The 22,871-nt window shown below is 43.9% G+C and overlaps 1 protein-coding gene across 2 annotated transcripts in view; it reads left to right on the top strand.

The window, feature by feature from the left end:
• The window catches only part of LOC121179239 (dedicator of cytokinesis protein 3-like), a 131,217-nt gene that overhangs the window by 77,085 nt on the left and 31,261 nt on the right, over positions 1-22,871 (top strand). For both annotated transcript variants that reach the window (XM_041033954.1, XM_041033955.1), the window contains 8 exons: positions 11,067-11,215; positions 12,835-12,919; positions 15,046-15,087; positions 15,553-15,707; positions 19,883-19,964; positions 20,232-20,292; positions 20,575-20,722; positions 21,962-22,050. In XM_041033954.1, the coding sequence (XP_040889888.1) occupies positions 11,067-11,215; positions 12,835-12,919; positions 15,046-15,087; positions 15,553-15,707; positions 19,883-19,964; positions 20,232-20,292; positions 20,575-20,722; positions 21,962-22,050 (811 nt within the window). The remainder of the gene's footprint in view (positions 1-11,066; positions 11,216-12,834; positions 12,920-15,045; positions 15,088-15,552; positions 15,708-19,882; positions 19,965-20,231; positions 20,293-20,574; positions 20,723-21,961; positions 22,051-22,871) is intronic.

Below are 22,871 nucleotides of genomic sequence, written 5' to 3'. Positions count from 1 at the left end.
CGACCACAGCTCAGACAGCGTTAGCAGCTCCGTCTCAGAGACATTACGTTTTCATCCTGTTAATCTGCAGCACAAACTATGAGAAAACTGTCATCATGCAGATGCTGCTGCAAAAATACTGAACACAAGCAAAATGTTCACTGACATATTTCATTATTTTTGCTGTTTAAGCAGATTGTAATAGTGTCTTGTAACACATGACACTGATGTGAATCAGTATCTTCAATGTTAAAGTCCTGCTTAAAAAAAAAGTTGAATGTAAACTTAATTTCTCGGAGACAGTTAATGTCTGTCACAGACTGTCTTGTCTTAAAGACTGTCTCTTTCCTTTTCTTCCAATTACTTACTCTTTTATTTAAGCAGACGTAGCCATCACAGCTAAAATAGGCTTATTAAATATTTATTGTTGTAAAAATGGCAAGTATTGGAGGCCTAATGTGTCCAAAGCTAATGATGATGACGATGCTAAAACAGTGGAGAGCTGAGTCTTAATTATTACTCCTGAGATATCAGGAGCCAGCCAGCTGGTAAAGTCACTGACATCTGAAACTTTCTTACAGTGTTCAGCTCAGAGGAGTCTAGCAAAGGCCACACTTCACTTTGATTGAACTATAATTAGTGTGTGTATCAGTGAGCTTTTCTTACCTTCGGACAGTTTCCTCTCGAACATGATCTGTAGCTTCATTTTTCTCTGTACAGAAATGAGAATGGGATCAAACACAAAAGCAAATTAATTTAATTTTCCTCACTGAAGTAACACAGAGGCCCAATAATACACAATGCTTTTAAACAGAGAGGCAGCAAATCTGAATGTGTTTGGCTTGATGAAAACACACTGTAGCAAGAATGAGTTAAGCATCAGATGAAACTCTGTCAGTTGCCAGTTGTAGTGGGAAAAAATCCAAAGACGAAATGTAAACAGCTGAGCCTGTTACAGTGGAACTCAAATGTATGCAGAAACAAACCTGTGGTGCACAGTTCACAGGGCGCCAGAACAAAGCAACGCTCGTTATAAAAAACCTGCATCAGTTTCATTCTTTGAATTAAAAAACAAAACAATTTCAGATCCCTTTAATGTCTCATTAAATTATTAAGACACACCTAAATTACAGTAATTAACTGTTTTAAAAAAACAAAGAACAAACTTTACATATTTCAGAGTTTAGATTCCTGCGGCAGCGTTTTTAATCCACAGTTACAGTAAATCTCAGATGAACTGAAGGGCTGTGATGGACTTGAACTTTTATTATCACTATATTATAGTCAACCTTTCTCATGGACCCAGATTCTGTCAGTGTTACTGTATATATACAGTATATGATGATGTTCTATCTGAGCCGTCTTCTCGCCCACAGGCCTGTGTTGTCATTCGCTGTATAGTTTGACTGGCAGCCCCGTGAAGTGAAGCTAACAGCACAGCGTTAAAACGCCATCTCTGATTTTGGCCTTTGACTCGCATCCCTCTGTGTCTGACTCTCACACTGGATTTTTGTGTATGATAAAATGTGTGGGGACATGACTGAGGACGGGAGGTGCATGGAGCCGCACTGCTGCAGCCTTCTTCTCTTAAATTCACATCAGTCTTTGTTAAAGACACAGAAACCACTGCCTGAAACCAGTTGTGCATAAGAAAGCCCACGTCCTCCCGTCGTCAGCCTAATTATAGACCTGGCGTTGAAGCAGCCAATCACATGGCTCATCAAACTGTCATTCAGCACGAAGCAGTTAATGGCAGCTGGCATGTTGTCAGAGTGGAAGGCGCCTATAGAGCTGCGGTTCTCAAACTTTCTCCCACACTGCTGTGGCCCTGTGTCCCCCCAGGGGGGGCGCGCTGAGGAAGACGGGCATGAAAAAACCAAAGCCTGTCCTTTAAACCTTTGGCTCATTGTCTTGTTGGTTGTATCACAAACACTTGTTTATCACAACTTTTCTGAACTGTCTTTACGTAACTAAAGCATCCCCCACTTTCACCACTCTCAATGCTTTAAGTCTGTAATCAGACACCGGGCTTCATCTGTCCTCTCACTTCTTCGTCTGTCTGTGAAGTTGTGTATCACAGCAGCAGGTTCTGACCAGATGCTGGAGTTTGATGTGAAACTCTGTTTTGTTGTGTCTCTGTTAAATTTTTCACTGTGGTCAAAGTGTCCAGCTGCTGCGATTAACAAGGTGAAAACAAGGTGAGGCGAGGTGTTGTGTCTTTGCCCAGAGCGAGTTCAGCGGCCGGCAGACTGTTTGCTGTCTGTTCATCAGTCCGTCCATCTCTCTGACTTTTCGTCTTTCCGGTCTCTCTCTCTCTCTCTCTCTCTCTCTCTCTCTCTCTCTCTCTCTCTCTCTCTCTCTCTGTCTTTCACATGCACGCAAACATCACACATTTTATTTCAGGGCTCTATGTGTGCAACAGCCTCAGGACATAAACTCTGCTGTCAAATGTATTCATCATCATGTGCACTGTATATCACTATCTTTAGAGTACACACCTCGCTCAGTCCTCTCTCAGCTCTGTGCACACAATGCAAAAGTGGTGCTCACTGCTGCAGTCTGGGCCGTGGGTGGGTGGGTGGCTGAGAGATGGGTGGGGGGGGAGTGGTGGTGGTGGTGGTGGTGGGGGGCCGCAGAGAGGTGAGGAGAGAGATAAAGAAAGATGAGAAAGATGGGGGGCAGGTCAGAGGAGGAGAGAGAGGCAGAATAAGGCATAGGTGTACACATAAGCAGAGAGAGAGGGGGAGAGAGAGGTAGTGTGGCTACAGCACATTGTGAGTGGATCTCAAGTTGTTTGACAGGCTATGATTTTCTCCTCTGCCGGTTTGGATTCCTGTTCAGCGACTTAGCCGAGCTAGAATCAGAGAAACAGAGCGGGAAAGGAGAAAGACGAGGAGAGAAACGAGTGGATTTCTCGTCCTGTCACCTGTAAGTAGCTGCAATCATCTCTTACGTTCGTGTGTGTGTGTGTGTGTGTGTGTGTGTGTGTGTGTGTGTGTGTGTGTGTGTGTGTGTGAGTCCATGGAGAGTGCAAGTGTCTTTCTGTCCACACTTGTGTGTTTCAGCTGTGTTATCGTGTATGTCTCTGTGACTGTCCAGGATCTATAGGTTTCAGTAAGTGCAGTGTCATATATTTGCCACGGTGACTCACCCGTCGTTGCCATGGTGACGATGCCATTGTTAGCATACAGTAGCTGTTGTTGTTTTTTTTTATCGTTACGTCAGTGGAAGCCTATGAGAACATTGTTATGTTGTATCTCAGTCATGATGTGTGTCCACTGTCTCCATCAGTTCATAATATTTCAGTGAAGCTGTCTCCACCTCTTCTTTTCTTACTAGAATGTAGTGTGAGTGTTTTAACTTTTACCATGGTCTGTTATTCTTGGCCTCGATGTCACTTCCTCGTAAACCATATTCCTGCACTGTAAGACATTCCTGTCCCCCTGAGACGCAGATCAAATACATGTTAGTTCATGGAAAAATATTTATCTCTCATTGTTCAAACACTGAAATGCATCATAGAAATCAACGTTTCTCGGGGTTACAGTAAAGACAACGTTAGACAGACAGTGACGCAAACATAAAAACAGTTGTCCAGTTGTCTCCTTCAGGTCGTCAGGCCTTCGTCAGTCTTTGGTCAGCTCTCTGTTGTAGCTGCTTACATCTGTTCTGTTTAACCAGCTGGGAACTTCCCAGTAAAAGTAAAAGGTAACAGGATAGTTTACTAACTGTTAGATTAGCTAAAGTTAAAAATGTTGATTTACTTTCACATGTTCTGTGTGTAAACACCTCATGAAGTAAAGGTGATGGTGTTCCCATTCAAATGAATGAGAGTCAGCTACATAGCAGACACAGTCACTGTAAATGCATCTGACAGTCAGAGAGGAAACTGTCCTTCCTCTGTTCATCTCAACTGATCACAGCATGGAACATGGTAGGCTGGCATCCCTGTGTGTGTGTGTGTGTGTGTGTGTGTGTGTGTGTGTGTGTGTGTGTGTGTGTGTGTGTGTGTGTGTGTGTGTGTGTGTGTGTGTGTGTGTGTGTGTGTGTGTGTGTGTGTGTGTGTGTGTTGCGTGTCACCAGGCAGAGTTCACACAAGGTTAGTGGAGGATTTAGGACGGAGTTTGCACCAGGCTAACAAGCACACACCACAACACACATACACACACACACACCATAACCACATGCCCAAGCACACACACACAACACATATTGGATGCAGCATGGTGCCAAACTCCTGCTGCTGTTACCAAACTCTTCAACAGCTTGGACTCGGTGGTGGCTTTGCACAGAAGCACGGCAGTTTTTAAATTTCAGTGAAGCACATTTATTTTATTGTGTTGATGTTGATGTTGCCGTGCATTGTACACTCGTTAACAGTAGAGCTGCTAGAGTCATTCACGAAACATTTATTTCCACCTGCAGTCCCACGTCCGGCCCCTTTTCCCACCCAAAGTCTCTGAACTCTCCTGGAGGGATGAACACCGTTCTTCCAAAAGATATTCCCTCAGTTGGTGTATCGGTGATAGTGGTGCAGAGCGCTGTCTGACACAGCATATCATTTTTATACTCATCAGCCAGTTCAGCGAGCCCTCGGGCCCTGAGGGTGGGGCCATCATCGTCCCGTTTCTCAGGTTTTTCCTTCTGCATATGCAGAAATTAAAATACATTCATGTATTTGGCAGACTATGGACTTATAAAGTTTGTATACATGAATCCAAAGTTTAAAGTGTGAGCATTTAAAACTTCTGTGTTCAGTGTCTCCACTTGTAATTTAAAGAACTACACTGATGAAGAGTTGAAATCGGGGGCAGTTGGATCCTGAAGACATTTCATCTCTCATCCATCCTTCCTCAGCTCTAACTGAAGACCTGAACAAGCCTCTTCAGGACATATTGAACGCTTCTCTCAGTTCTGGGTTTATGATTTAGACTGAAAAATGCATTTTATATAGAGTAAAAAAATCTTACCCTGTTCCGATTCATCCTGAGAACGCAGCAGCAACATGTTACACTAACAGCTGAGCAGTGGAGGCTCTTTGTTTGTCGTCCCTGGTGATTTTCCTCAGCTCTTTTGTTCTCGGTAACGCAGCCGCCAGTTTGACAGGCATGAAAATGAGGCAGGACGTTGCTAATGGATCAGAGGTAGTGTGAGTGTCCCCTCTGATTTGGGAGGTGCCAGGCTGACTCACATCCTATTAGGAGGCTTTAAAATGGTAACTTCCCGAAAGTAATCAGTTACACGTTACAGATTACCTGATTAAATTTTCAGTCCAGCTTGTCAGAGTGAGTTACCATCCAGGATGAGGAGGCAGCCGCCTGAGAAGCGTGGCACAGCAGCACGGATGTGTTGAGTTAACGAGGCTGAGATAGTCTGAAATCATACACTCATTCACTCTATAGAGACGTTTGTGTTAAAGATGTTTGAAACTGTTTAAGTAAGCTGTGACGTTAAAAGCCGGTTGATTGGTGCTTGATTAGCACTCGTTGCTTAAAATACTAATCAAACATTTAAACCTCATCAGTGAAGCACCAGTCACTTCAGATCCCGAGTGAAAGCATGAAACCTGAAAACGTGCCGTTTGCTTTTCCCATTTATGAGGTGTGAAACCAGAGCAGGATGCTGCTAATGGAACAGAGGTGTTGCAGATGTCCCATTAGATATTAAAGCTGTCAGGCCCAATAAAATCCGGTTATATATTTATGCCCAGCTGTGACAGTCCCACCTTTGGTCCCCGAGCCACAGCTTGAATAACCACTGATGTAGTGTTGCGCTCTGATAGAAAGCGTGGGGGTGTTTGTTAATGGAGGCAGACTTTACGTTAGGGCCTTTCTAGTTTGTGAGCTGCCAGAGTGATTAAGATCTTCACATTATGTTCTTCTAACTCTGAAAAGCAAAAGGCCAAAGCAGCAATAAAGAGCAAAGCAAACATTTGATGTAGTCGACAGCGGTGAGCGCTGCAGCGCGGCCGGAAGCTGAAGAAACACGAGTGGTCCGTTTCTTTCTGCCGATGCTCAGATTTACACTTTGGCTTTGTGTGGCAAAGAAGCAGCTTTGCTGAAACGTTGTGTGTGTTTCATTATGTTTTTCTTTTCTTCTTCCTGACATCGAGGTGATGTAAACACCAGGTCCAATGAAACAGAAGAGCTTCTTCAAGCAGCGTCATTATCTGAGATTTGCTCGACTGGAGTTTATAGTGCTGAAGTGGTAAAGATGTGTTAAACGGTGTTAATGTGTGTGTTTGTGTATTCGTTCCCGCAGGATGTGAAGGTGTGATTACTCACTCCAGCTGGGGAAAGAGGCAGAGGAGGCAGTTAGGGAGGGAGAGAGGTAGGAGGGAGACTAAATCCACAAATAGTCCTGACAGAAGAGACAGAAGAGTCCTGCAGCGTTAGAGTTCAGGTGTCTCCTGTGAGACTGTGTTTTCTCTTAAAGACAGACCGACTGGGCAGGTTCATTTCAAAGCACCATATATGTGTGTTTGTGGTGTGGGTGGGCTTATTTTGAGTGCCAGCTAGAGGTGGAGAGGAAACTCGGCTCCCTCCTGTTGTGCCAGCTGGTGCACCTGTTCCAAGTCTAGCTGATTGACTCAGAAGAAGGTCAAAGGTCGAAACACATCCACCCACTGACTGGGATCGCCAGATGTCCCGAATAAATCGACTGTCCTGGATTTGAAGCAGTTTTTGGTCCAGTGGAAGAATAGCTGCGGAGTGAGAGACGTGCAGATGGCACCGGGCTGCGATGCTTTCTCTGCGTCACACTCAGACCTCGTGCTTTTGTTTCATGCATATGCAGAAAGGAAGCTGCAGATCATTCAGTCATTTTGTATGACATGTTCAATTCTTTGTAAGCTAGCGTGATGGATTCCCAGCAGCATGGCCAGTTAGGAGAACCTGGGACAGAAATGTCCACACCCTCTTTAAGTATGGCACCTTTCACTTTCCATCAGTCAACACTGTACAGTACAAGGCTTCTTCAGAATGTGCAGAGGGACACGGGGACTGTGTCCTACACTGAACTATCACCTTGTATCAGGTTTTCTGTGTCCCAGTTAACTTACAGTGATTCATTTCATTAATGGCTGCGAACATGAGTCTGTTGTGCCTCACACATTGTAGCTTCATGTGATTCTGCACATGGATTTTCTGCTTTGCCTCCGTGAAAAAAACACTTTTATACTGGTTCAACTGAGTCAGCAGTTCCTCCAGGTCGGTGGGTGTGAGGCTGCTCTCTGTTTATGTAAGTGTTCTTTGTTGGATCAGATCAGTAACTGTGGGAGAGGAGCAGTTTAATGAAAGCTGTTAGCTGTCGGCTAAAGTTGGTGCTAAAGGTCACAACTAGTTTGTTTCCAATTCATATTAAACTCCTGCTACAGAAAAAAAAAAGAGTTTGCTGTTTATGCACAGTGTTTATCACTCCGGTGTCTCTAAGAAACAACACCTGTTTTCCGGACTTTTTGTCTTTGTGTTTCTGTAGCACGAAGGGAGAGCGACACACACACACACAGACACACACACACACACACACACACACACACACACACACACACACACACACACACACACTCTCTCTCCCTCCGCTGAGGTGAACGTGATCCGAGCTCATCCTTTCCCCCGGAGGCTGCGGTGGCTGACAGTGGGCAGCGAGTGTTGGGCAGCTCTCTGGTGTAAATGTGTTTGTGAACCTTGCTCCAGGTGCACGTCCTCTCTCCACCTGCTCCTGTAAATAACAACAGTGTGTATTTTGTGTGTCCTGTGTCCCGCTGATGTATCTGCTCGGTTCTGGTCTGTGCTGACTCCTGTGCTGCTGCTCTGATGGAGGACCGCCCTCAGGAAGCCCACAGAGTCTAACCATTTATAGCATAAGTGGTTATATATGAGCTCTTCTGTATTAGCTCAGTGACTGAACTGATATTTGTGGGTTGCCTTCAGCCTGAGACTGTGCCCTGCTGCAGGACAGGCTGAAACCTAATGTAGGATCCATGTATTTTCATTAATAAAACACATGGATCTAAGGATAATTTGTTTGCTATATCACAGTGTTTTGTGGATTTGGGCTGAAGTTGTTGATTATCCTTCTCCACAGCGTGTTCTCTGATCCCATGAAAAATACCTGATCCCAGTCTTGCAGCTCCTTAACTTTGCATGTGAGCGCTGAGTGACAGGTGAATTCTTCTGTATTCAGGCTGATGTGCAGGAAGCATGTTCAGTGTGAGCTGTCGCCCGTGAACGTTGAACAGCACGATTCATTTTATGTGATCATACAAACGATGAGTCACACACTGCTGCTCTCCTAAATCATAGTAAAGTAGTGTTTGTTATTTTACTTTATATTCATTATTCTTCCTAACTCTGGTTCTGATGTCCAGTTGTGAGTGCAGTGAAGACTCATGAATCAATTATGACTTTGATTGTCAGATAATTTAATCAGTTAAAACACCAATAGCTTTATTTGTTTGTTTGTTTTGTTTACTCATCACTCGGGTTCTGGTAACTCGTCGCTGACACTTCTCAGTTTTCACCTTTATTAGATGGAAGAATTCATTAGTAAGAAAATAATTCCAGTGTATGTTTTATTAATGAAAATAATTAGAGTGCACTTTCCTCTGTCCATTAAGATAATGTGTAAAAGCTTTTGCTCTGAAAGATTTTCCTGCATCATTAACAGTTTCATGTTCCTGCTGAATTTTAATATGGACTCTGGCAGAGTGTGTTTCAAAGAGCATTAGCTTCTGTGTCCACTGGGCATCTCCTTAAAAACAAATGCTAAACAGATGCTGAGGGGAGCTGCTGTGCATGACTCTTGTTGTTGCTAAGCAACTACTGGAAATCCATTTGAAATCTGGTACTCTTGGCTCAAAGTTGTGGTATTTTTAACCTTGATCACGCCGCACTGAGTGCTAAAAACATGCTAATCAGCCAGCCCTGTCGGGATGGTGCACCAGGGTTCCCAGCAGGAACTGCTGAGCTATAGATACCAGCGCTGTGAAAGGGGCTTCCCTGTGGACACACTGACTCACAGTTGTATTATAATTTATAAACGCTTCTTACAATGGGGAACCAGTCTTTTAAATGATATCATGTTTTAAACATCCTCTGATAAACTCCGGCACAGACTGCAAGCAGCATTCAGATGTACCCATTATTTTACCTCAGGTTTTAAAGTGAATCAGCCTGTTTTACTTACTTTCTGTAACTAAACTGACTTCAACTGAAAGTTTAAGTAAAATCCTTAAAGTCTGAAAAGTAAGTCAAACAACAGTCAGGACAGATATTCAGCTTTTTCCTCGATAAGAACAGGAACAAGTGGACAACTGCACGTAAAAGCCATTAAAAGCAGAATTTGTCAGTGATGTGCCAAAAATGTTTTGTCAGAACGTATTAGACAGTTTAAAGCAGAGGCAGACTGGGAAGCCTGGGATAATATGAGGACAGAATCAAACCCAGAATCTCCTGATTCTGAGCATGAAGTCGTACATGCTGTCTACCTTAAACTACTGAGTCCCGTCCACACCCTGAGAAATATGTTTAAACATTAAGGAGTGGTGACGGCTGCAGTGGAACGACCTGTCCTTCCATCTATTCTCTGTACCCTGTTTTCTTTACTCTTATGTTGTTGTTTCCTGGCTGATGTTCCGAAAAACAGCTCCACCTCCACTGCAGCCAGTTGTATCATCTATATATATGTATAAACAGTTGAAAGCATATATATATAAAATTACAGATAAAGATTAAACACAACACACTGACACACACCACTTCACCTTATGTTTCTCCTCTGCAGCTGTGTTTTCAGGTTCCCTGACTTCTTATGTTGTGTGTGTTTGCAGTTCTTTGTGCCCACATGAACACCCATGTGTGTGCAGGTGTGTGCATGTGTGCAGCATACAGTCTGTATACATCCATCCATTTTCTATACCACTTGATCCGTCAGGGTCACCGGGGAGTCCCAGCTGACTACAGGTAAGAGGCGTGGTACGCCCTGGACTGATCGCCAGTCAATCGCAGGGCCGACACACAAGACAGACAACCACACACTCACACTCACACTCACACACACACACACACACACACACACACACACACACACACACACACACACACACTCACACCTAGGGCCAATGTAGAGCAGCTAATTCACCTAATGTGTATGTTTTGGGGATTTTGGGAGAAAGCTGGAGTACACAGAGAGAACCCACGCAGACACAGGGAGAACATGCAAACTCCACACAGAAGAGCCCAGACCGGGGTTCGGTCTATGTGTGTGTCCATAGCACCTGCCTCTCTGTATAGAGTCATTTCTGCTGATGTAACTGTCCTGCCAGGAGCTGAATGGACATTTAACCCCACTGCCTGCTGCTGAAAGCCTGTAGGGTAAATTAGAGCTCTAATAATAGAACAAGCTATAGGGGAGGTATATTCTGGATTGTGTGTGTGTGTGCGTGTTCATGTGTTTATGCAGTTGCTGTCGTGTCTCAGCTGATCTACACTGCCTTTGTAGACTGTCAAATTTCTCATCTTTCAAAACCTGAGCATGATTCTTTTAGCTGATTGAACAGAAACAACTGTGATTTCCAACAGTTAGTCCTCGACTCTTTCTTATACATATGACCCCCCCTGTCTCTGTTTACAGTGACAAAGGACATGGGACAGCTCACAGTGGGAGGGTTGACGGGTTGATTCCTCAGCCCAGACTTCTGTGTGCAGAGTTCTCACTAAATGTTCCTTAACCTACACACTTGAAAAGCAGGTGCTTTGGATACAGTGAAAGTGTTTGTTGATATAAGCTCTGTGATAAACTGTGATCTGTTCAGTTTCTCCTCCTCCCAGCCATTACACTACGCTGGCATCGCCTCCGACTCTCTGTGAGGCTGAACAGGAATAAACTGGCAAAACAATGAGCTCATTCACCTGAACTGTTCACGGCAGTGGGAGCTGCTGTTTAAGTGCCAGTGCCTCGGAAGAAACACCACAGCAAAGAGAATGACAGCTTACTCAGCTTCTTTGTGAGCTGGTCTATATGAACGTGGGCGCAGCAGCAGATGAATGTAACCCCCACCCGTCTCCCTCCCTCCCTCTGTCCATCAGAAACACAAGGTGGATCTGTTCTACAAAGTTCGCCACGTGATGATGGAGCTGATCGACCTGAGGAGGCAGCTCTTGTCTGGTCACCTGACGCAGGACCAGAGTCGAGACGTCAAACGACACATCACCGTCAGACTGGACTGGGGCAACGAGTAAGAATACGAACACACAAACACACACATTCACACACATCGAGTATTTACACACACACTTACAGCACAGTGCTTTTCAAAACAACTTATGATGGTTTCAGTTCCAAAAATCATAATACGTGTTCATAATTTTATAATTTAAAAATATGAAGTTTGTTCTGCTGAAACAGAACAAACATCCTTCACATGGACATGATGATGTTCGCCCTCTGAAATCAGTGAGTGCTCCCCACACACCTGCACAGGGCAAATAAAGGCATGATTGGAGGCAGGTGGATGAAGCCGTACACCAGTGGCTGCAAAGACTCATGGGAGCTTGTTGAAAGGCTGATAGAAAGCAGATGAAATGGAGAGAAATTGTCTGCTGAGTTGGGATTGAGTTATTAATACTGGAGAAATGAAAGGTGGGCAGGCCCGGACTGTAACAGCGGTTATTTAAAGCTCCACTGTGCTGTGTGTGGGGACGAGACGGACTCTGAGGTGATGAGGAGGAGGAGGAGGATTATTATTATATTAGTGTTTGGGATACTGTTGGCTGTTTTTTCCAGTTTTTATAAGCACCCAGAAACTGCAATACTACAAACACTGAACATGATATTAGCCATTAATGTTGCTGCTGTAATTATTAAAGAAAGAACTCAGATTGTTTGACTCAAGAACCTGCTCACAGAGATTTTAACACATTAATGTCAAACGGAGACGTTCGAGCGAACAGAGTGAACACGGACATTTAAAGCCACAACAGCTCTGAAAAACAAGCTAACTGGGTGCTATACTTATCTCACTGCTAATTCAGTCCCCAGCCGGTGAGAGAAGTGATGTGGCAGCAACATCTGTTTATAGCCTGAAAGCTAATTCATGGTGAAAGGTTGCATGAAGGGGGAACAAGCTCCACTGCTTCCTCCTTACTCCTGGAGTAACGTCTGAGACCAGGATCAGACTGGAAATACACTCGAAGAGTCTGATGGTCACTTTGTTTTCATGTCGTATTCAGGACTTTATAGATCTGTTAAATCCAATGAAACAGTCCAAAGAAATTAATCAACTACTGTGATAATCAGTTAATGGTTTGATGAATGAATTAGTTGATTTCAGCTTCTCCAGGATGAGGATTTACTGCTTTAACACACGTGAACACTTTTCACATTTTCTACCATTTTATAGACAAAAACATCAATCGATTAATCAATGGTCAATAATGACAGTAATAAATAGTTACAGTCCTCTGCCTCTGGATCTTTGGTCAAGCTAAATTTACTGACCCCTCCAACACATCCAGGCTGCTGCTAACGCAGTAATAGACATTCAGTCCCTCATTCACAGTTCAAGGAACCATTTCACCCTTTTCTAAGAATATTCTGCACCGTGTCTTTAAGACCAAGGTCGACAGCCTGTAGGTGGAAGATGAGGCTGTTGAGATTGAACAGAGAGTAATCCTCAGGAACAATATCCCCGGAGGCCACATCCAAAATGACTTTAATATACTGTGTGTTTGTGTGGTAAAGTGTGTGTGTTGGTGTATAGGTTTCTGTACCTGTGTCCATATTGGAAATAGGATTTGTGTGAAGGTGATATAAAAGACATTGATGTTGTTCTCCCTCCCTCCCTCTTTCTCTCAGACACCTGGGTCTGGACTTGGTCCCAAGAAAAGAGTTTGAGATGGTGGATGAGGAGCAGATAAGCGTCTCAGATCTTTATAAGATGGTAGGTGATGCTCACTTTACCCGTCCAGGTGTTTCTATTGTTTCGTCCACCCCATTTGTATCAGTGAAGGCAGGCTAAACAACAGAAACACGTGTGTAATTCAACACAGTTCAACATCATCACAATCTTCATCCTCCATCCTCCAAATCCGAGTGTCATTACCTTCATGGAGGAGGATTTATTGCCAGGCTGTTGCATTATACCACATTAGCTTTAGCTGGGTGTACCTAATAAACTGACAACAGGGTGTATATGAGCTATTATGCTGCATTTGAGTGCTACAGGGAATATCATAAATACACTTTCATCGGTAAGTTGCTGAGCTGTATCATATCTCACACAGCAAACACCATGTGAGGATGATGAAATCTGGTAAATCTCCATTAATACTTTGTTCACCATGAGTTTACAGTACCGAGCGATAATCTGTGGGACAGTTTGCGTCAGATTTCCGGGAATGTTTTAAGAGATACTGAATGAAAACGAGATGGAGCTGCTTCCTGTGGGTGTGAGTTGCTGCAGCGTGAGGAGTATTCTTGGTTGTTCATGGTGTCTTAGAAATACTTGATGTTCTGTGTCTTACATCAGGCCTGCTTTAAATAGCTGAGCTGTACCAGTCGAACACTGTAGTCGTGGTGATTCCCCCTTTGCTCTGTTGCCTAGAGACTGATCTGGAGACAGGATGTGAGAAAGAGCAAGAAAGAGAGACAGAGAGATAAAGTGGTAAAGTTTACAGATGGTGGGATGGAAGGTGGGGAGCAGCGAACCTGCTGTAAGAGAATAAATATTACAAATGTCTGTAGAGTATAACAACCTTCTCCAGTTCCATCAGGTTCTGTCTCACTCACTGTATTTTGTTTACAGACGTGATGAGAACAACAAGAACAAATGCAAACAAAAGAAACACACAGATATGAAATTATAATTCACTAAATGCTTCCCTGTTGATGAATTATTTATTTTCTGAAATGGAGACGACACTTTTTCCGTGTACAAGTCTCAGTTGTTAAATTTGACCAAGAAAAGGTCAAGATGAAGAAAACACACGCTGAGATAAAATTAAACTTTATTGATCCCTGTGGTGAATTTACATTCCTGCTGCAGCAGCAGAATAAGATTGAGCATTAGAACAAAAACACAACTAGAATACAAAGAGAACAACACGGAACTTTGTACACTGTCAACTACTTCACTGTCGGACAGATGATCAGAATGTGGATTATTTTAGCTGCAACAATTAGTCACTTTATTAATGAGTCCATCAACGAAAAATTAATAGTCAATTATTTTGATGATCAATCAGTTATTTTAGTCACTTTTTAGCAAAATTACCAAAACAAAAATTTTTCCTTTTTTCTGTCACGTATGACATTAAACCAGAATCTTTGGATTTTGGATTGTTCATCAGTTAAAACATGCAGTTGAAACACAGATCACCTGTGAGAAATTCAAACAGACCTTTTTCTCTAGTTTCAGCAGCGTTGCTGTATTTGTATGGACCTGTTTCCATGAAGGCCGCTCTGATTCAGTGTTTCTTTCACCTGCTGAACGCGCTGACGCAGCAAAACCATCCTGATTGGTTACCTGATAAAAATTCAGTGTTGAGAAGACGAGGAGAGAGCGGCTGCAGGCTGCTGTTAATTTTCCGCTCAGGTTGGAATATTTGCAGATGGTTTGCATTCGACAGTCATTACTTCAATTCATCAAACAGGTTTTCACCACTCGCTCCGTCTCTTCTCACACAGCCACTCAAGAGATTTAGAGAGACAAGTCGCAGTAATGAGTCTCTGGGGCGTTTAAGCATTTTCATCATCTGAGGAAGAGAATGAAGAGAACGGAGGGAACAGAGAGAGATACAGCAGAGCGGCGAATAACAGAACTGGAAAAAAATCAAAGGAGGAGAGGAGAGGAAACAAGGAAAGGAAAGATGGAGAGTAGGGGAAACAAGGAGAGGAAACATGGAGATAAAAAATGAATAGGTGAAGAAAGGAAACAAGGCAGTGAGGCAAGGAGAGGAGAAAACAGGAAGAGGAAACTAGGGAAGGAGGAAATGACAGAGATGTGAAGAGAGGAGAGAACATGATCATTAACCCCAGATTTGTTTTGTGTCCTTCTGTCCTCTGCAGCATCTCTCCAGCAGACACAGCGTACAGCAGAGTACCACACAGGTAAAATACTGTACTGCAGTAAAGTGTGTTTAATTCCATCTGTTAAAGAAATGATTTATTCATTTATATAGTTTTCAGTTCATCAGGTTCTATACTGAAATACAGGTTTGAGATACTGGTACTTCACAGGAGCATTTCTATTGTGTCAGCTACACAAGTGACACACACACAGAAGTGTTTAGTTGTGAAAAGTGAAAAGTGAAAATGAAAGTGGTTCATTAAATACACTCCTGGTGGATGCTGGAACCGTCCGGGGTCAACTGTCAGTAAATGATATGACTGAGACAACTGAAAACACCTGTGTCCTGGATATTTGGGTGTGTTTTCGAAAGAAGTAAGAAAATAATCCCATGAATCCTTTTGGGTCTTGTCACAGGTTAAAGTGCTAATTTATTTATTGCTGTTTAAGAGCCACATAAAATGATCGGTGTTCCCATGAGGCTTGTTTTTCTTGTGGCCTTCCAGGGTGACGCGACGCGGCAGCGACACGGGGAGCCGTGCAGAGTTCCTGTACCACACCACCTGCTGGTCAACCTGAAGAGCTTCACCTACAACAGCATAGGAGAGGACACGGACATATTCTTCTCTCTGTACGACCTGAGGGAGGGAAAGACCATCAGGTAGAAAACACACACAAGTGCCGACACATACACACACTCATCGACGCGTTCACTGAGCATCAGCCCGTTTTTATTCGCTGGATTTGTGCCTGCACGTTTTGGCATTTGACTTTGTTTCAGCTGGTTTTAATTGCTCTGCAGCTCACAAAATAAATCGCCTCAGTCTGGATTTTCACGCCTCCAGAATCTGCATTGTTTCATGATTCACGGGGTCTTCCACCAGCCCCACATCAAACTGGTCAACTCAGAATCTAATCCAGCTGTGAATCGTTACTTTTAATGGAAGTTTTCAGTCTGGTTTTTAGTTTTTTGATGTGACGATGTTGTTATATATTTAAAGAACAGACTAAAAACCACATCTCATCACATCTTTGTTGTTCCATCGTTTGTTGATTTGTTGGGGCAGAGTGCATTGTGCCTTCTGGTTTTGTTTTGTTTTGTTGTACATCATGTACATTAGGGATGCACAGGGTAACCTTCTCTTAGACTACCCCTCTCCAAATGAAATAGAAATTTAAAAAAATTGTGATCAGCGTAAATGAAGTATACTGGCGCTTGTAGCAGAAACAAATGGGTTTTTCAAATCTCAAACATCCCGACGGGCGGAAGCTCACTCACGGTTCATTTTCTTCCTGCTGTACCTGGAAGGGACATTAATCTGTGAGTGATATATTGTTGGTGTGTGAATTACCTGTATGACATACCTGTTATGGTGTCCCGCTTTGGTTTATCGTTTGTTTAAAAGTTAAATATATAAAATAGCGCGATCGATGCTAATGCGCTAGCCCGTCAATGGGATTCTCCATATTATGTTAGCATTGAGCTAATCGCTACTTATTACCACTTGTAGGTCGCGACGGAGCTTCCGCCCCTCGGTACAACGGCTTTGCAAACATTGCAAAAAGTTGGTTAGCCATGGTGCTGCTCGATGCTCGCCTGCTAGCTGGCTGCAAACTGTGGAATGGATTTCCTGAACAGAGGCTTATCTCAATGAGACGCTGAGTAATGAGACACGCTGCCGTTTGCAGCCAGTTAGCGGAGCAGCCGGCAGGGAATCACCTGTGGAGTCATTTCAGCAGAAAACATTAAAGCACAGACACGATTCATGGATCGGAAATCTCCGCAGGTTGGATCGGAAAATGCTGGTATCGGAATCCGATACCGATACTGGATCGGATCGGCCGCATCCCTAATGCACATACATGTGTGCTGATTCCATTGTCTACCAAGTCTAAACGAAGACTGTACCATGTGACCCTGAGGGGCACCAGCATCATGACTCCCTGGACTGAGGGCTCTGCCCTTCACGTCTGTAACACCTTGGCTGCTTCTACTTGTTGATTTGATGCTGTCGCTACCCCCCCCCCCCCCCCCCCCCCCCCCTCCACACACACACACACACACACACACACAACCCCCGCCCCCACCATCCCCCATAAACAGTGGCAAGTGGCCACACAGGGCTGCTGTGAATAATACATGACCCCCCCATAATGACTGCCCATCAATTATGCATTAGTGGAGCGATCACAATGCTAACAGATAAGGAATTGCTAATATCAGTAATGAGGCTGATGTAGGCCCACTCTGATGGTATGATGGTGTGTGTGTGTGTGAGAGAGAGAGAGAGAGAGAGAGAGTGGGAGGGGAAACTAGAAACTGGTCCCAACAGGAAATAGAGAGGGGCTCAAGCACACACACACACACACACACACACACACCAAAGACCCACAAATGCATCTGACCTTGGCAGCTTGTTTTCAGTGTCTAGTCTGACTCAGCATTAGACTCTAATGACAAGACCTGCTCCTCTGAGACTCTCAGATGACGAGAGGAAGGGAGAGGAGGGGAGAGAAGGAAAGGAGGAGAGAAGGAAAGGAGGACAGGAGGAAAGGAGAGGAGAGCAGCTTGTGTTCATAAAATGATTTGTCAGTGGCTTATTTTTGCTGCCCCCAGGTGGCCGGGTGGAGTCTTATGTCAGGACATTGATGCCACTGAGATGCCAGGTGTAGGGAGATGAAGTGGTTGTGCAGCATCATTGGCAGTAACACGGTGTGGTGAAATCAGCTGTTCAGTGTTGAATCAAGGTGAAATTGAACTCTGGCTTTACTCCAGTGAATTGTCCAACTGTGTCACGTGTTCATGTACATTTTCTTTTGCAGATTTTTTTAGAAATGTAGTTAAAATATGAGCTACCTGATTAGTGTTTCATTGAGCTTCACAGGTTTCTGACTGAGCGCAGTACATGAGGGAAAAAATGAGAGACCGCCGATACAGGGACTGCTGGGGGTCCAGAGGGAGCTGTGGGTGTGAAGATGAAACAGAAGAGTTGTAAATAAAATCATGGGACAAAAAGAGGAGGTGATGAGTGACAGGGGGAGCACAAAGGTTATTAGTGACAGGAAGGTTGCTGGTTTGACTCCACTGATGATGTGGAAAGTCTTTGCAGGGGACAGAGAATAGTCCACGTCTCTTCCCTCCTCTTAAGAGCTAAAACCTGGACTGCTCCGTGCAGTGACTCTGCTCTGGCTGAAAGTGGACGGATGTTGTGGTCAGATGAGCTGCCATATGTGAATTTTAATAATGTGTGTGTTTGGGCAAATTCCTCTGGACCAATAAGGCTGAGCAGCTCCTGGTCACACTGCCTGTCCTGTGTTTTTCCTCAGCCGAGCCTCTCCTGCAGATGCACCACATCAACAGGATGAATGGCAGTGGAGTGGAAGTGATTGGTTCATATGCATTTCCATACGAGTGTGTGTGGTGCATCTGTGTGTACACCGTGACAGAGTGCATCCATGCATACATTTATCTAGAGTACATCGGTGTGTCTACATGTGCACGTGTGTATCCATGCATACATGTTAGAATCTGTGTGTGTGTGTGTGTGTGTGTGTTATGATGTATGTGCATAAATGTGGTTTGTACATTTGTTCCTGCTTCCACCTCAGGCATTGTTACAAACCACTTTCATTAGCATGTTTGTGCATATGTGCATTTATTTTGTACATTTGTGTGTGTGTGTGTGTGTGTGTGTGTGCACTCTCTCTCTGAATGTGAAAACCACTAACTCCACTGGCTCTTTCTTTGCTCACACTCCATCTCCCATCTACCCACACAGCCTAAGTCACACCGTCCTACTGTCGGGGCAGAAATACATGTTTATTGTCTTTTGTAGCATTTGTTTGTTTAGTCCACTGTGTCTCCAGAGGATTAGAATAAATTGTTTAGTCTAAGTGAGCCGGACACAGTGTGTGTGTTGCAGGGATTTGTCAGTCCTTGTTGCTGCTGTTTGCAAACTGTTTGTAAACATTAGCAAGAACCCGAGAGCTGCTTTTTATTTTCTGGGAGTATAAGCTGAATATTAAAGAGTGTATGAAGAGCTGTTTTTCTGTAAGAGCAACAGTGTTTACTATAAAGTATATGTGAATCCTGCAGAGAGACTGATGACACACAATTGTGACGAACTCTAGTTGTTTGCTTGTCGGCGTCTCTTCCCTCTTATTTCAGAGCAAATTGCTGAAACAAGAAATGATATAAAATATCACAGAAGCATTCTCATTGGTACAAGTACATGGATCAGTGTGTGCATGTGTGTGAATCACTCATTGTTGGAGAAATCTTGTAATGCATCAGAGGGTTAACTGTATTACAGACAAACACAGCATTACTGGATAAAAGTCACATTCTCCTGGATACATGTGGGTTAAAGAACAGAGTCGCTGACACCAGCAGACGGTACTTTGTCGTTCCTTGAAGCGGAAAAGGCTGAGACGTGCTGCTAGAGTTTCCTCACTGCCAGTACTCCAGGGGGAAGAGGTGAGGAGGCATGAGGAGGAATCTGAAACCATTTCATCTCTCTCAGAAAACAACCCCACCCCCACACACCCCACCCCGATCTTTGGCTGATGACATTTTCAAAAACTGCAACATAGCGATTGATCCTGGATCAGAAAATATTTAATCACAAGTTTGATCTGGAGGAGAGTGTGTCCTTCCATCTTAGATAGATAGATACTTTATTCATCCCCAAGGGAAATTCGCAGAGCAAGACAGTACGACACTGTTCCTCGGTAACTACAGAGCAACGCCCGGCAGGAAGTCAGAGTCTCACTGAAGGACGTGGAGACATTTGTTCTGAAGTTGAAGACAGTTGTTGTTCTGATTGTGTTTTCCAGTGAGAAGTTCATGGTGAGACTGAACAAGAACGGAGGACCGAAGAATCCAGAGAAGGTGGACAGGCTGTGTGCACTGTTCACGGTAACACACAACCACACACACACACACACACACACACACACACACACACACAAAATGTTGGACTAGTTTAAGTAGAATACATTTGAAGAACTTGAAGGAAGAATAGAAATGTGAGGATGCATTGCCGCCTGTTGCTCTGTCAGAGAATCAGCCTGGACAAGATTCAGTCTCACAATCGTGTGCTTCAGCAAAAACCCACGAGGGACGAGCCACGATAAACATGTCTTCATTTCTGTGAGGCTTGTTTCTTTCTCTTGGACTCTGCAGGATCTGAGCAACAAAGACATGAAGAGAGATCTCTACATTGTCTCACAAGTCATCAGAACAGGTGAGAATGTAGTTTCTGAGGCACAGAGTGTAACATGCTGGATATCTTAATGTTCAGTTTCTGAGACTCTGAGTCCACTGGTTGTTTTTGATGCTGGTGTTTTTAGTGCTGCTTCATCAGACTGTGATTAATTATTTACAAGAATAAAAGAAAAATGAATGAAAATCGAATTGGACCTGTTGAAGCTGAACATCTTTATAGTTCTAGTCTTTTAAAACTCGTCTGTGTCCAGTATTTCTCACTACATGACAATACACATACACACACACGTCCTGTGTCCAGGTCGCATGCTGTTGAATGACAGTAAGAAGGGCCCTCCACATGTTCAGTATCGCCGCCCGTACGGCTGTGCCGTCCTGGCCATGAGCGACGTGCTGCAGACCATCTCTGAACTCAAAGAGGAGAAAGACTTTGTCCTTAAAGTCTACACGTGAGTCACTTTATTTACTTTATTCTTATTGTATTCATGTCTTGTGCCTGTAAGAATTCACACAATGGCTGTCATCAACCTTTAACCTTTAACCTTTAACCTTACCAGCATCCTCACTCCAAAGCACTGACACATACACTCACACACGGCTCTGCGGTGACAGTTTCTTTTCAGAGGTTGATCCTATAAACCAAACATTTCAGAGGCCAAGTGAACGTGACAGGAAAAATCAGAGAGCAAGAGCAGGCGAAAGGTTAAAGGTCAACAGGAATGGCAGCATACAAAGTCCTTTCATCGCTTCCTCTGTCCCTTCCCTTCGTGTTTTTATTCGTAACCTAACGTAACACGTCGCCCTCTTAGCTTCACTGTGACTCTGTGTTACGTAAAGGAAGGAAGGAAGAGAGAGAATCCCACAGCCACTTTGCTGTTTAGTCACAGAGCGCTCACTGCAGTCTTACAGTGTCATCAGCACTGCTGTTCTGCTTCCACACACACACACACACACACACACACACACACACACACACACCAGACACGTGGGAATCCCCCTCGGCTGAAACATCTGAAGACTTGCCTCCAGGAGCCCTACAGTACAACATGATGCAACAGTGACTGTGTGTGTTTGTGTGTGTGTGCGTGCGTGCGTGCGTGTGTGTGTGCGTGTGTGTTGCCTCGCTGCGACCTTAGCTGAACTCCTGAGGATGGTTCATGCTTCACGGGTGGTTACACATCTTCATCGAGCACCTCGGGTCTCGTGCGTCTCGAGTTCTTTGAGACGTTGATGTGACTAAAAACGCCAACATGTCAGCGATGCCATTGGACGGTTCAGCTCTTCATTTGGCAGCAACAGTGTAATGATGAAAACCACTGGAATCAGCCAGCTGTTCTACTTCCTCATTGGCCGGCTAGTTTTGGATGAAGGATCTGCGGTGACGTCTGTGTAGCTTCCAGCTAGAGCTCTACTATGGCTCACACGCTGTTTCAGCTGCAGTTACATAAACTATACACACTTTGTTGAATTCTCATCCACATGAAGCATGAATCACCCTTTTCATACATGTTATGTCAGTAGTCAGTAGAATACAATTCTCATGCACTATTTCATAAATTTTATCATGTCATGTTCCTGACGGTGTCTCGCTCAGATTTCTTATTTCTTTTGTCAGTGGCTAAAAAAAACACGAGCTAAAAATTGTTTCCTGCCTGATAAGTTTTAAGATTTTTTTTAATGTTCTCCAGGTGTAACAATGAGAACGAATGGTACCAGATCCATGAGAACATCATCCGCAAGTCCAGCACCAAATACACGGCTCCCAGCACCAACTATGGTATGATGGACACTGTGTGTGTGTGTGTGTGTGTGTGTGTGTGTGTGTGTGTGTGTGTGTAGCATTGTAGCGTGAGTGTGTAGCGTCTCAGTGCATGTGATTCATTGATATCTGAGCCGATCAAATGAAAAAACCCCAAACTGATCAAATATGTTGAATGTTGTGTTAAAATGATTATTAGAAACAGTTGATTGATTAGAAACAAAGATGGCCGCCTTTAGTTCTTTATGAACATGCAGAGTAATTGATCCAGATGTTATCAGCTGTTTACAGTGATGTCACTGTGAGAACATAAAAAGTGTCTCTCCGTCTCTCCGTAACACAACATGAGTCAGTGATTACAACACACTGCCTTTGTGTTTTAGTTCATTTGTGACTCATGTTACTGTGTTAGTGAGGATTGTGAGTGAGTCACACACACACACACACTGATGAATTAAGTTGGATACACAAACACAGAACTTCTAATGTCAGTTACAAAACACACACAAACTTCCCGAGGAGCAACTCGTACAGTTTGGAGAGCGGCACGTCATCTGACTGACGTTTGCATGTCATCGCTTCGCATCAGCTGGAAATCATCTTAATTGGTGTCACTGAAGTGGAGGTGTGGGTGGAGGGTGGGGGTGGGGGGGTAATCTCTTGTGGCCCTGTGGTAAAGTCAGCTTCTGTGAAGCCTCAGAGTTTTATCTGTCAGACGTGTCTGTAGTTTTAACTTTGGTTTTAAGTTGAGTTTATTTCAGTTTCATGGACTAAAGGTTCTGCTTCACCGATGTCTCTTCTTTCACTGATTTACCCCAAATCTCTCCTCACCCTCTTTC

This window comes from Toxotes jaculatrix, chromosome 3 (genome assembly GCF_017976425.1).
Source record: "Toxotes jaculatrix isolate fToxJac2 chromosome 3, fToxJac2.pri, whole genome shotgun sequence".
In the NCBI taxonomy this organism is placed as follows: domain Eukaryota; kingdom Metazoa; phylum Chordata; class Actinopteri; family Toxotidae; genus Toxotes; species Toxotes jaculatrix.
The sequence above is the reverse complement of the archived record's forward strand: the minus strand, read 5'-3'. Positions and strand labels throughout refer to the sequence as shown.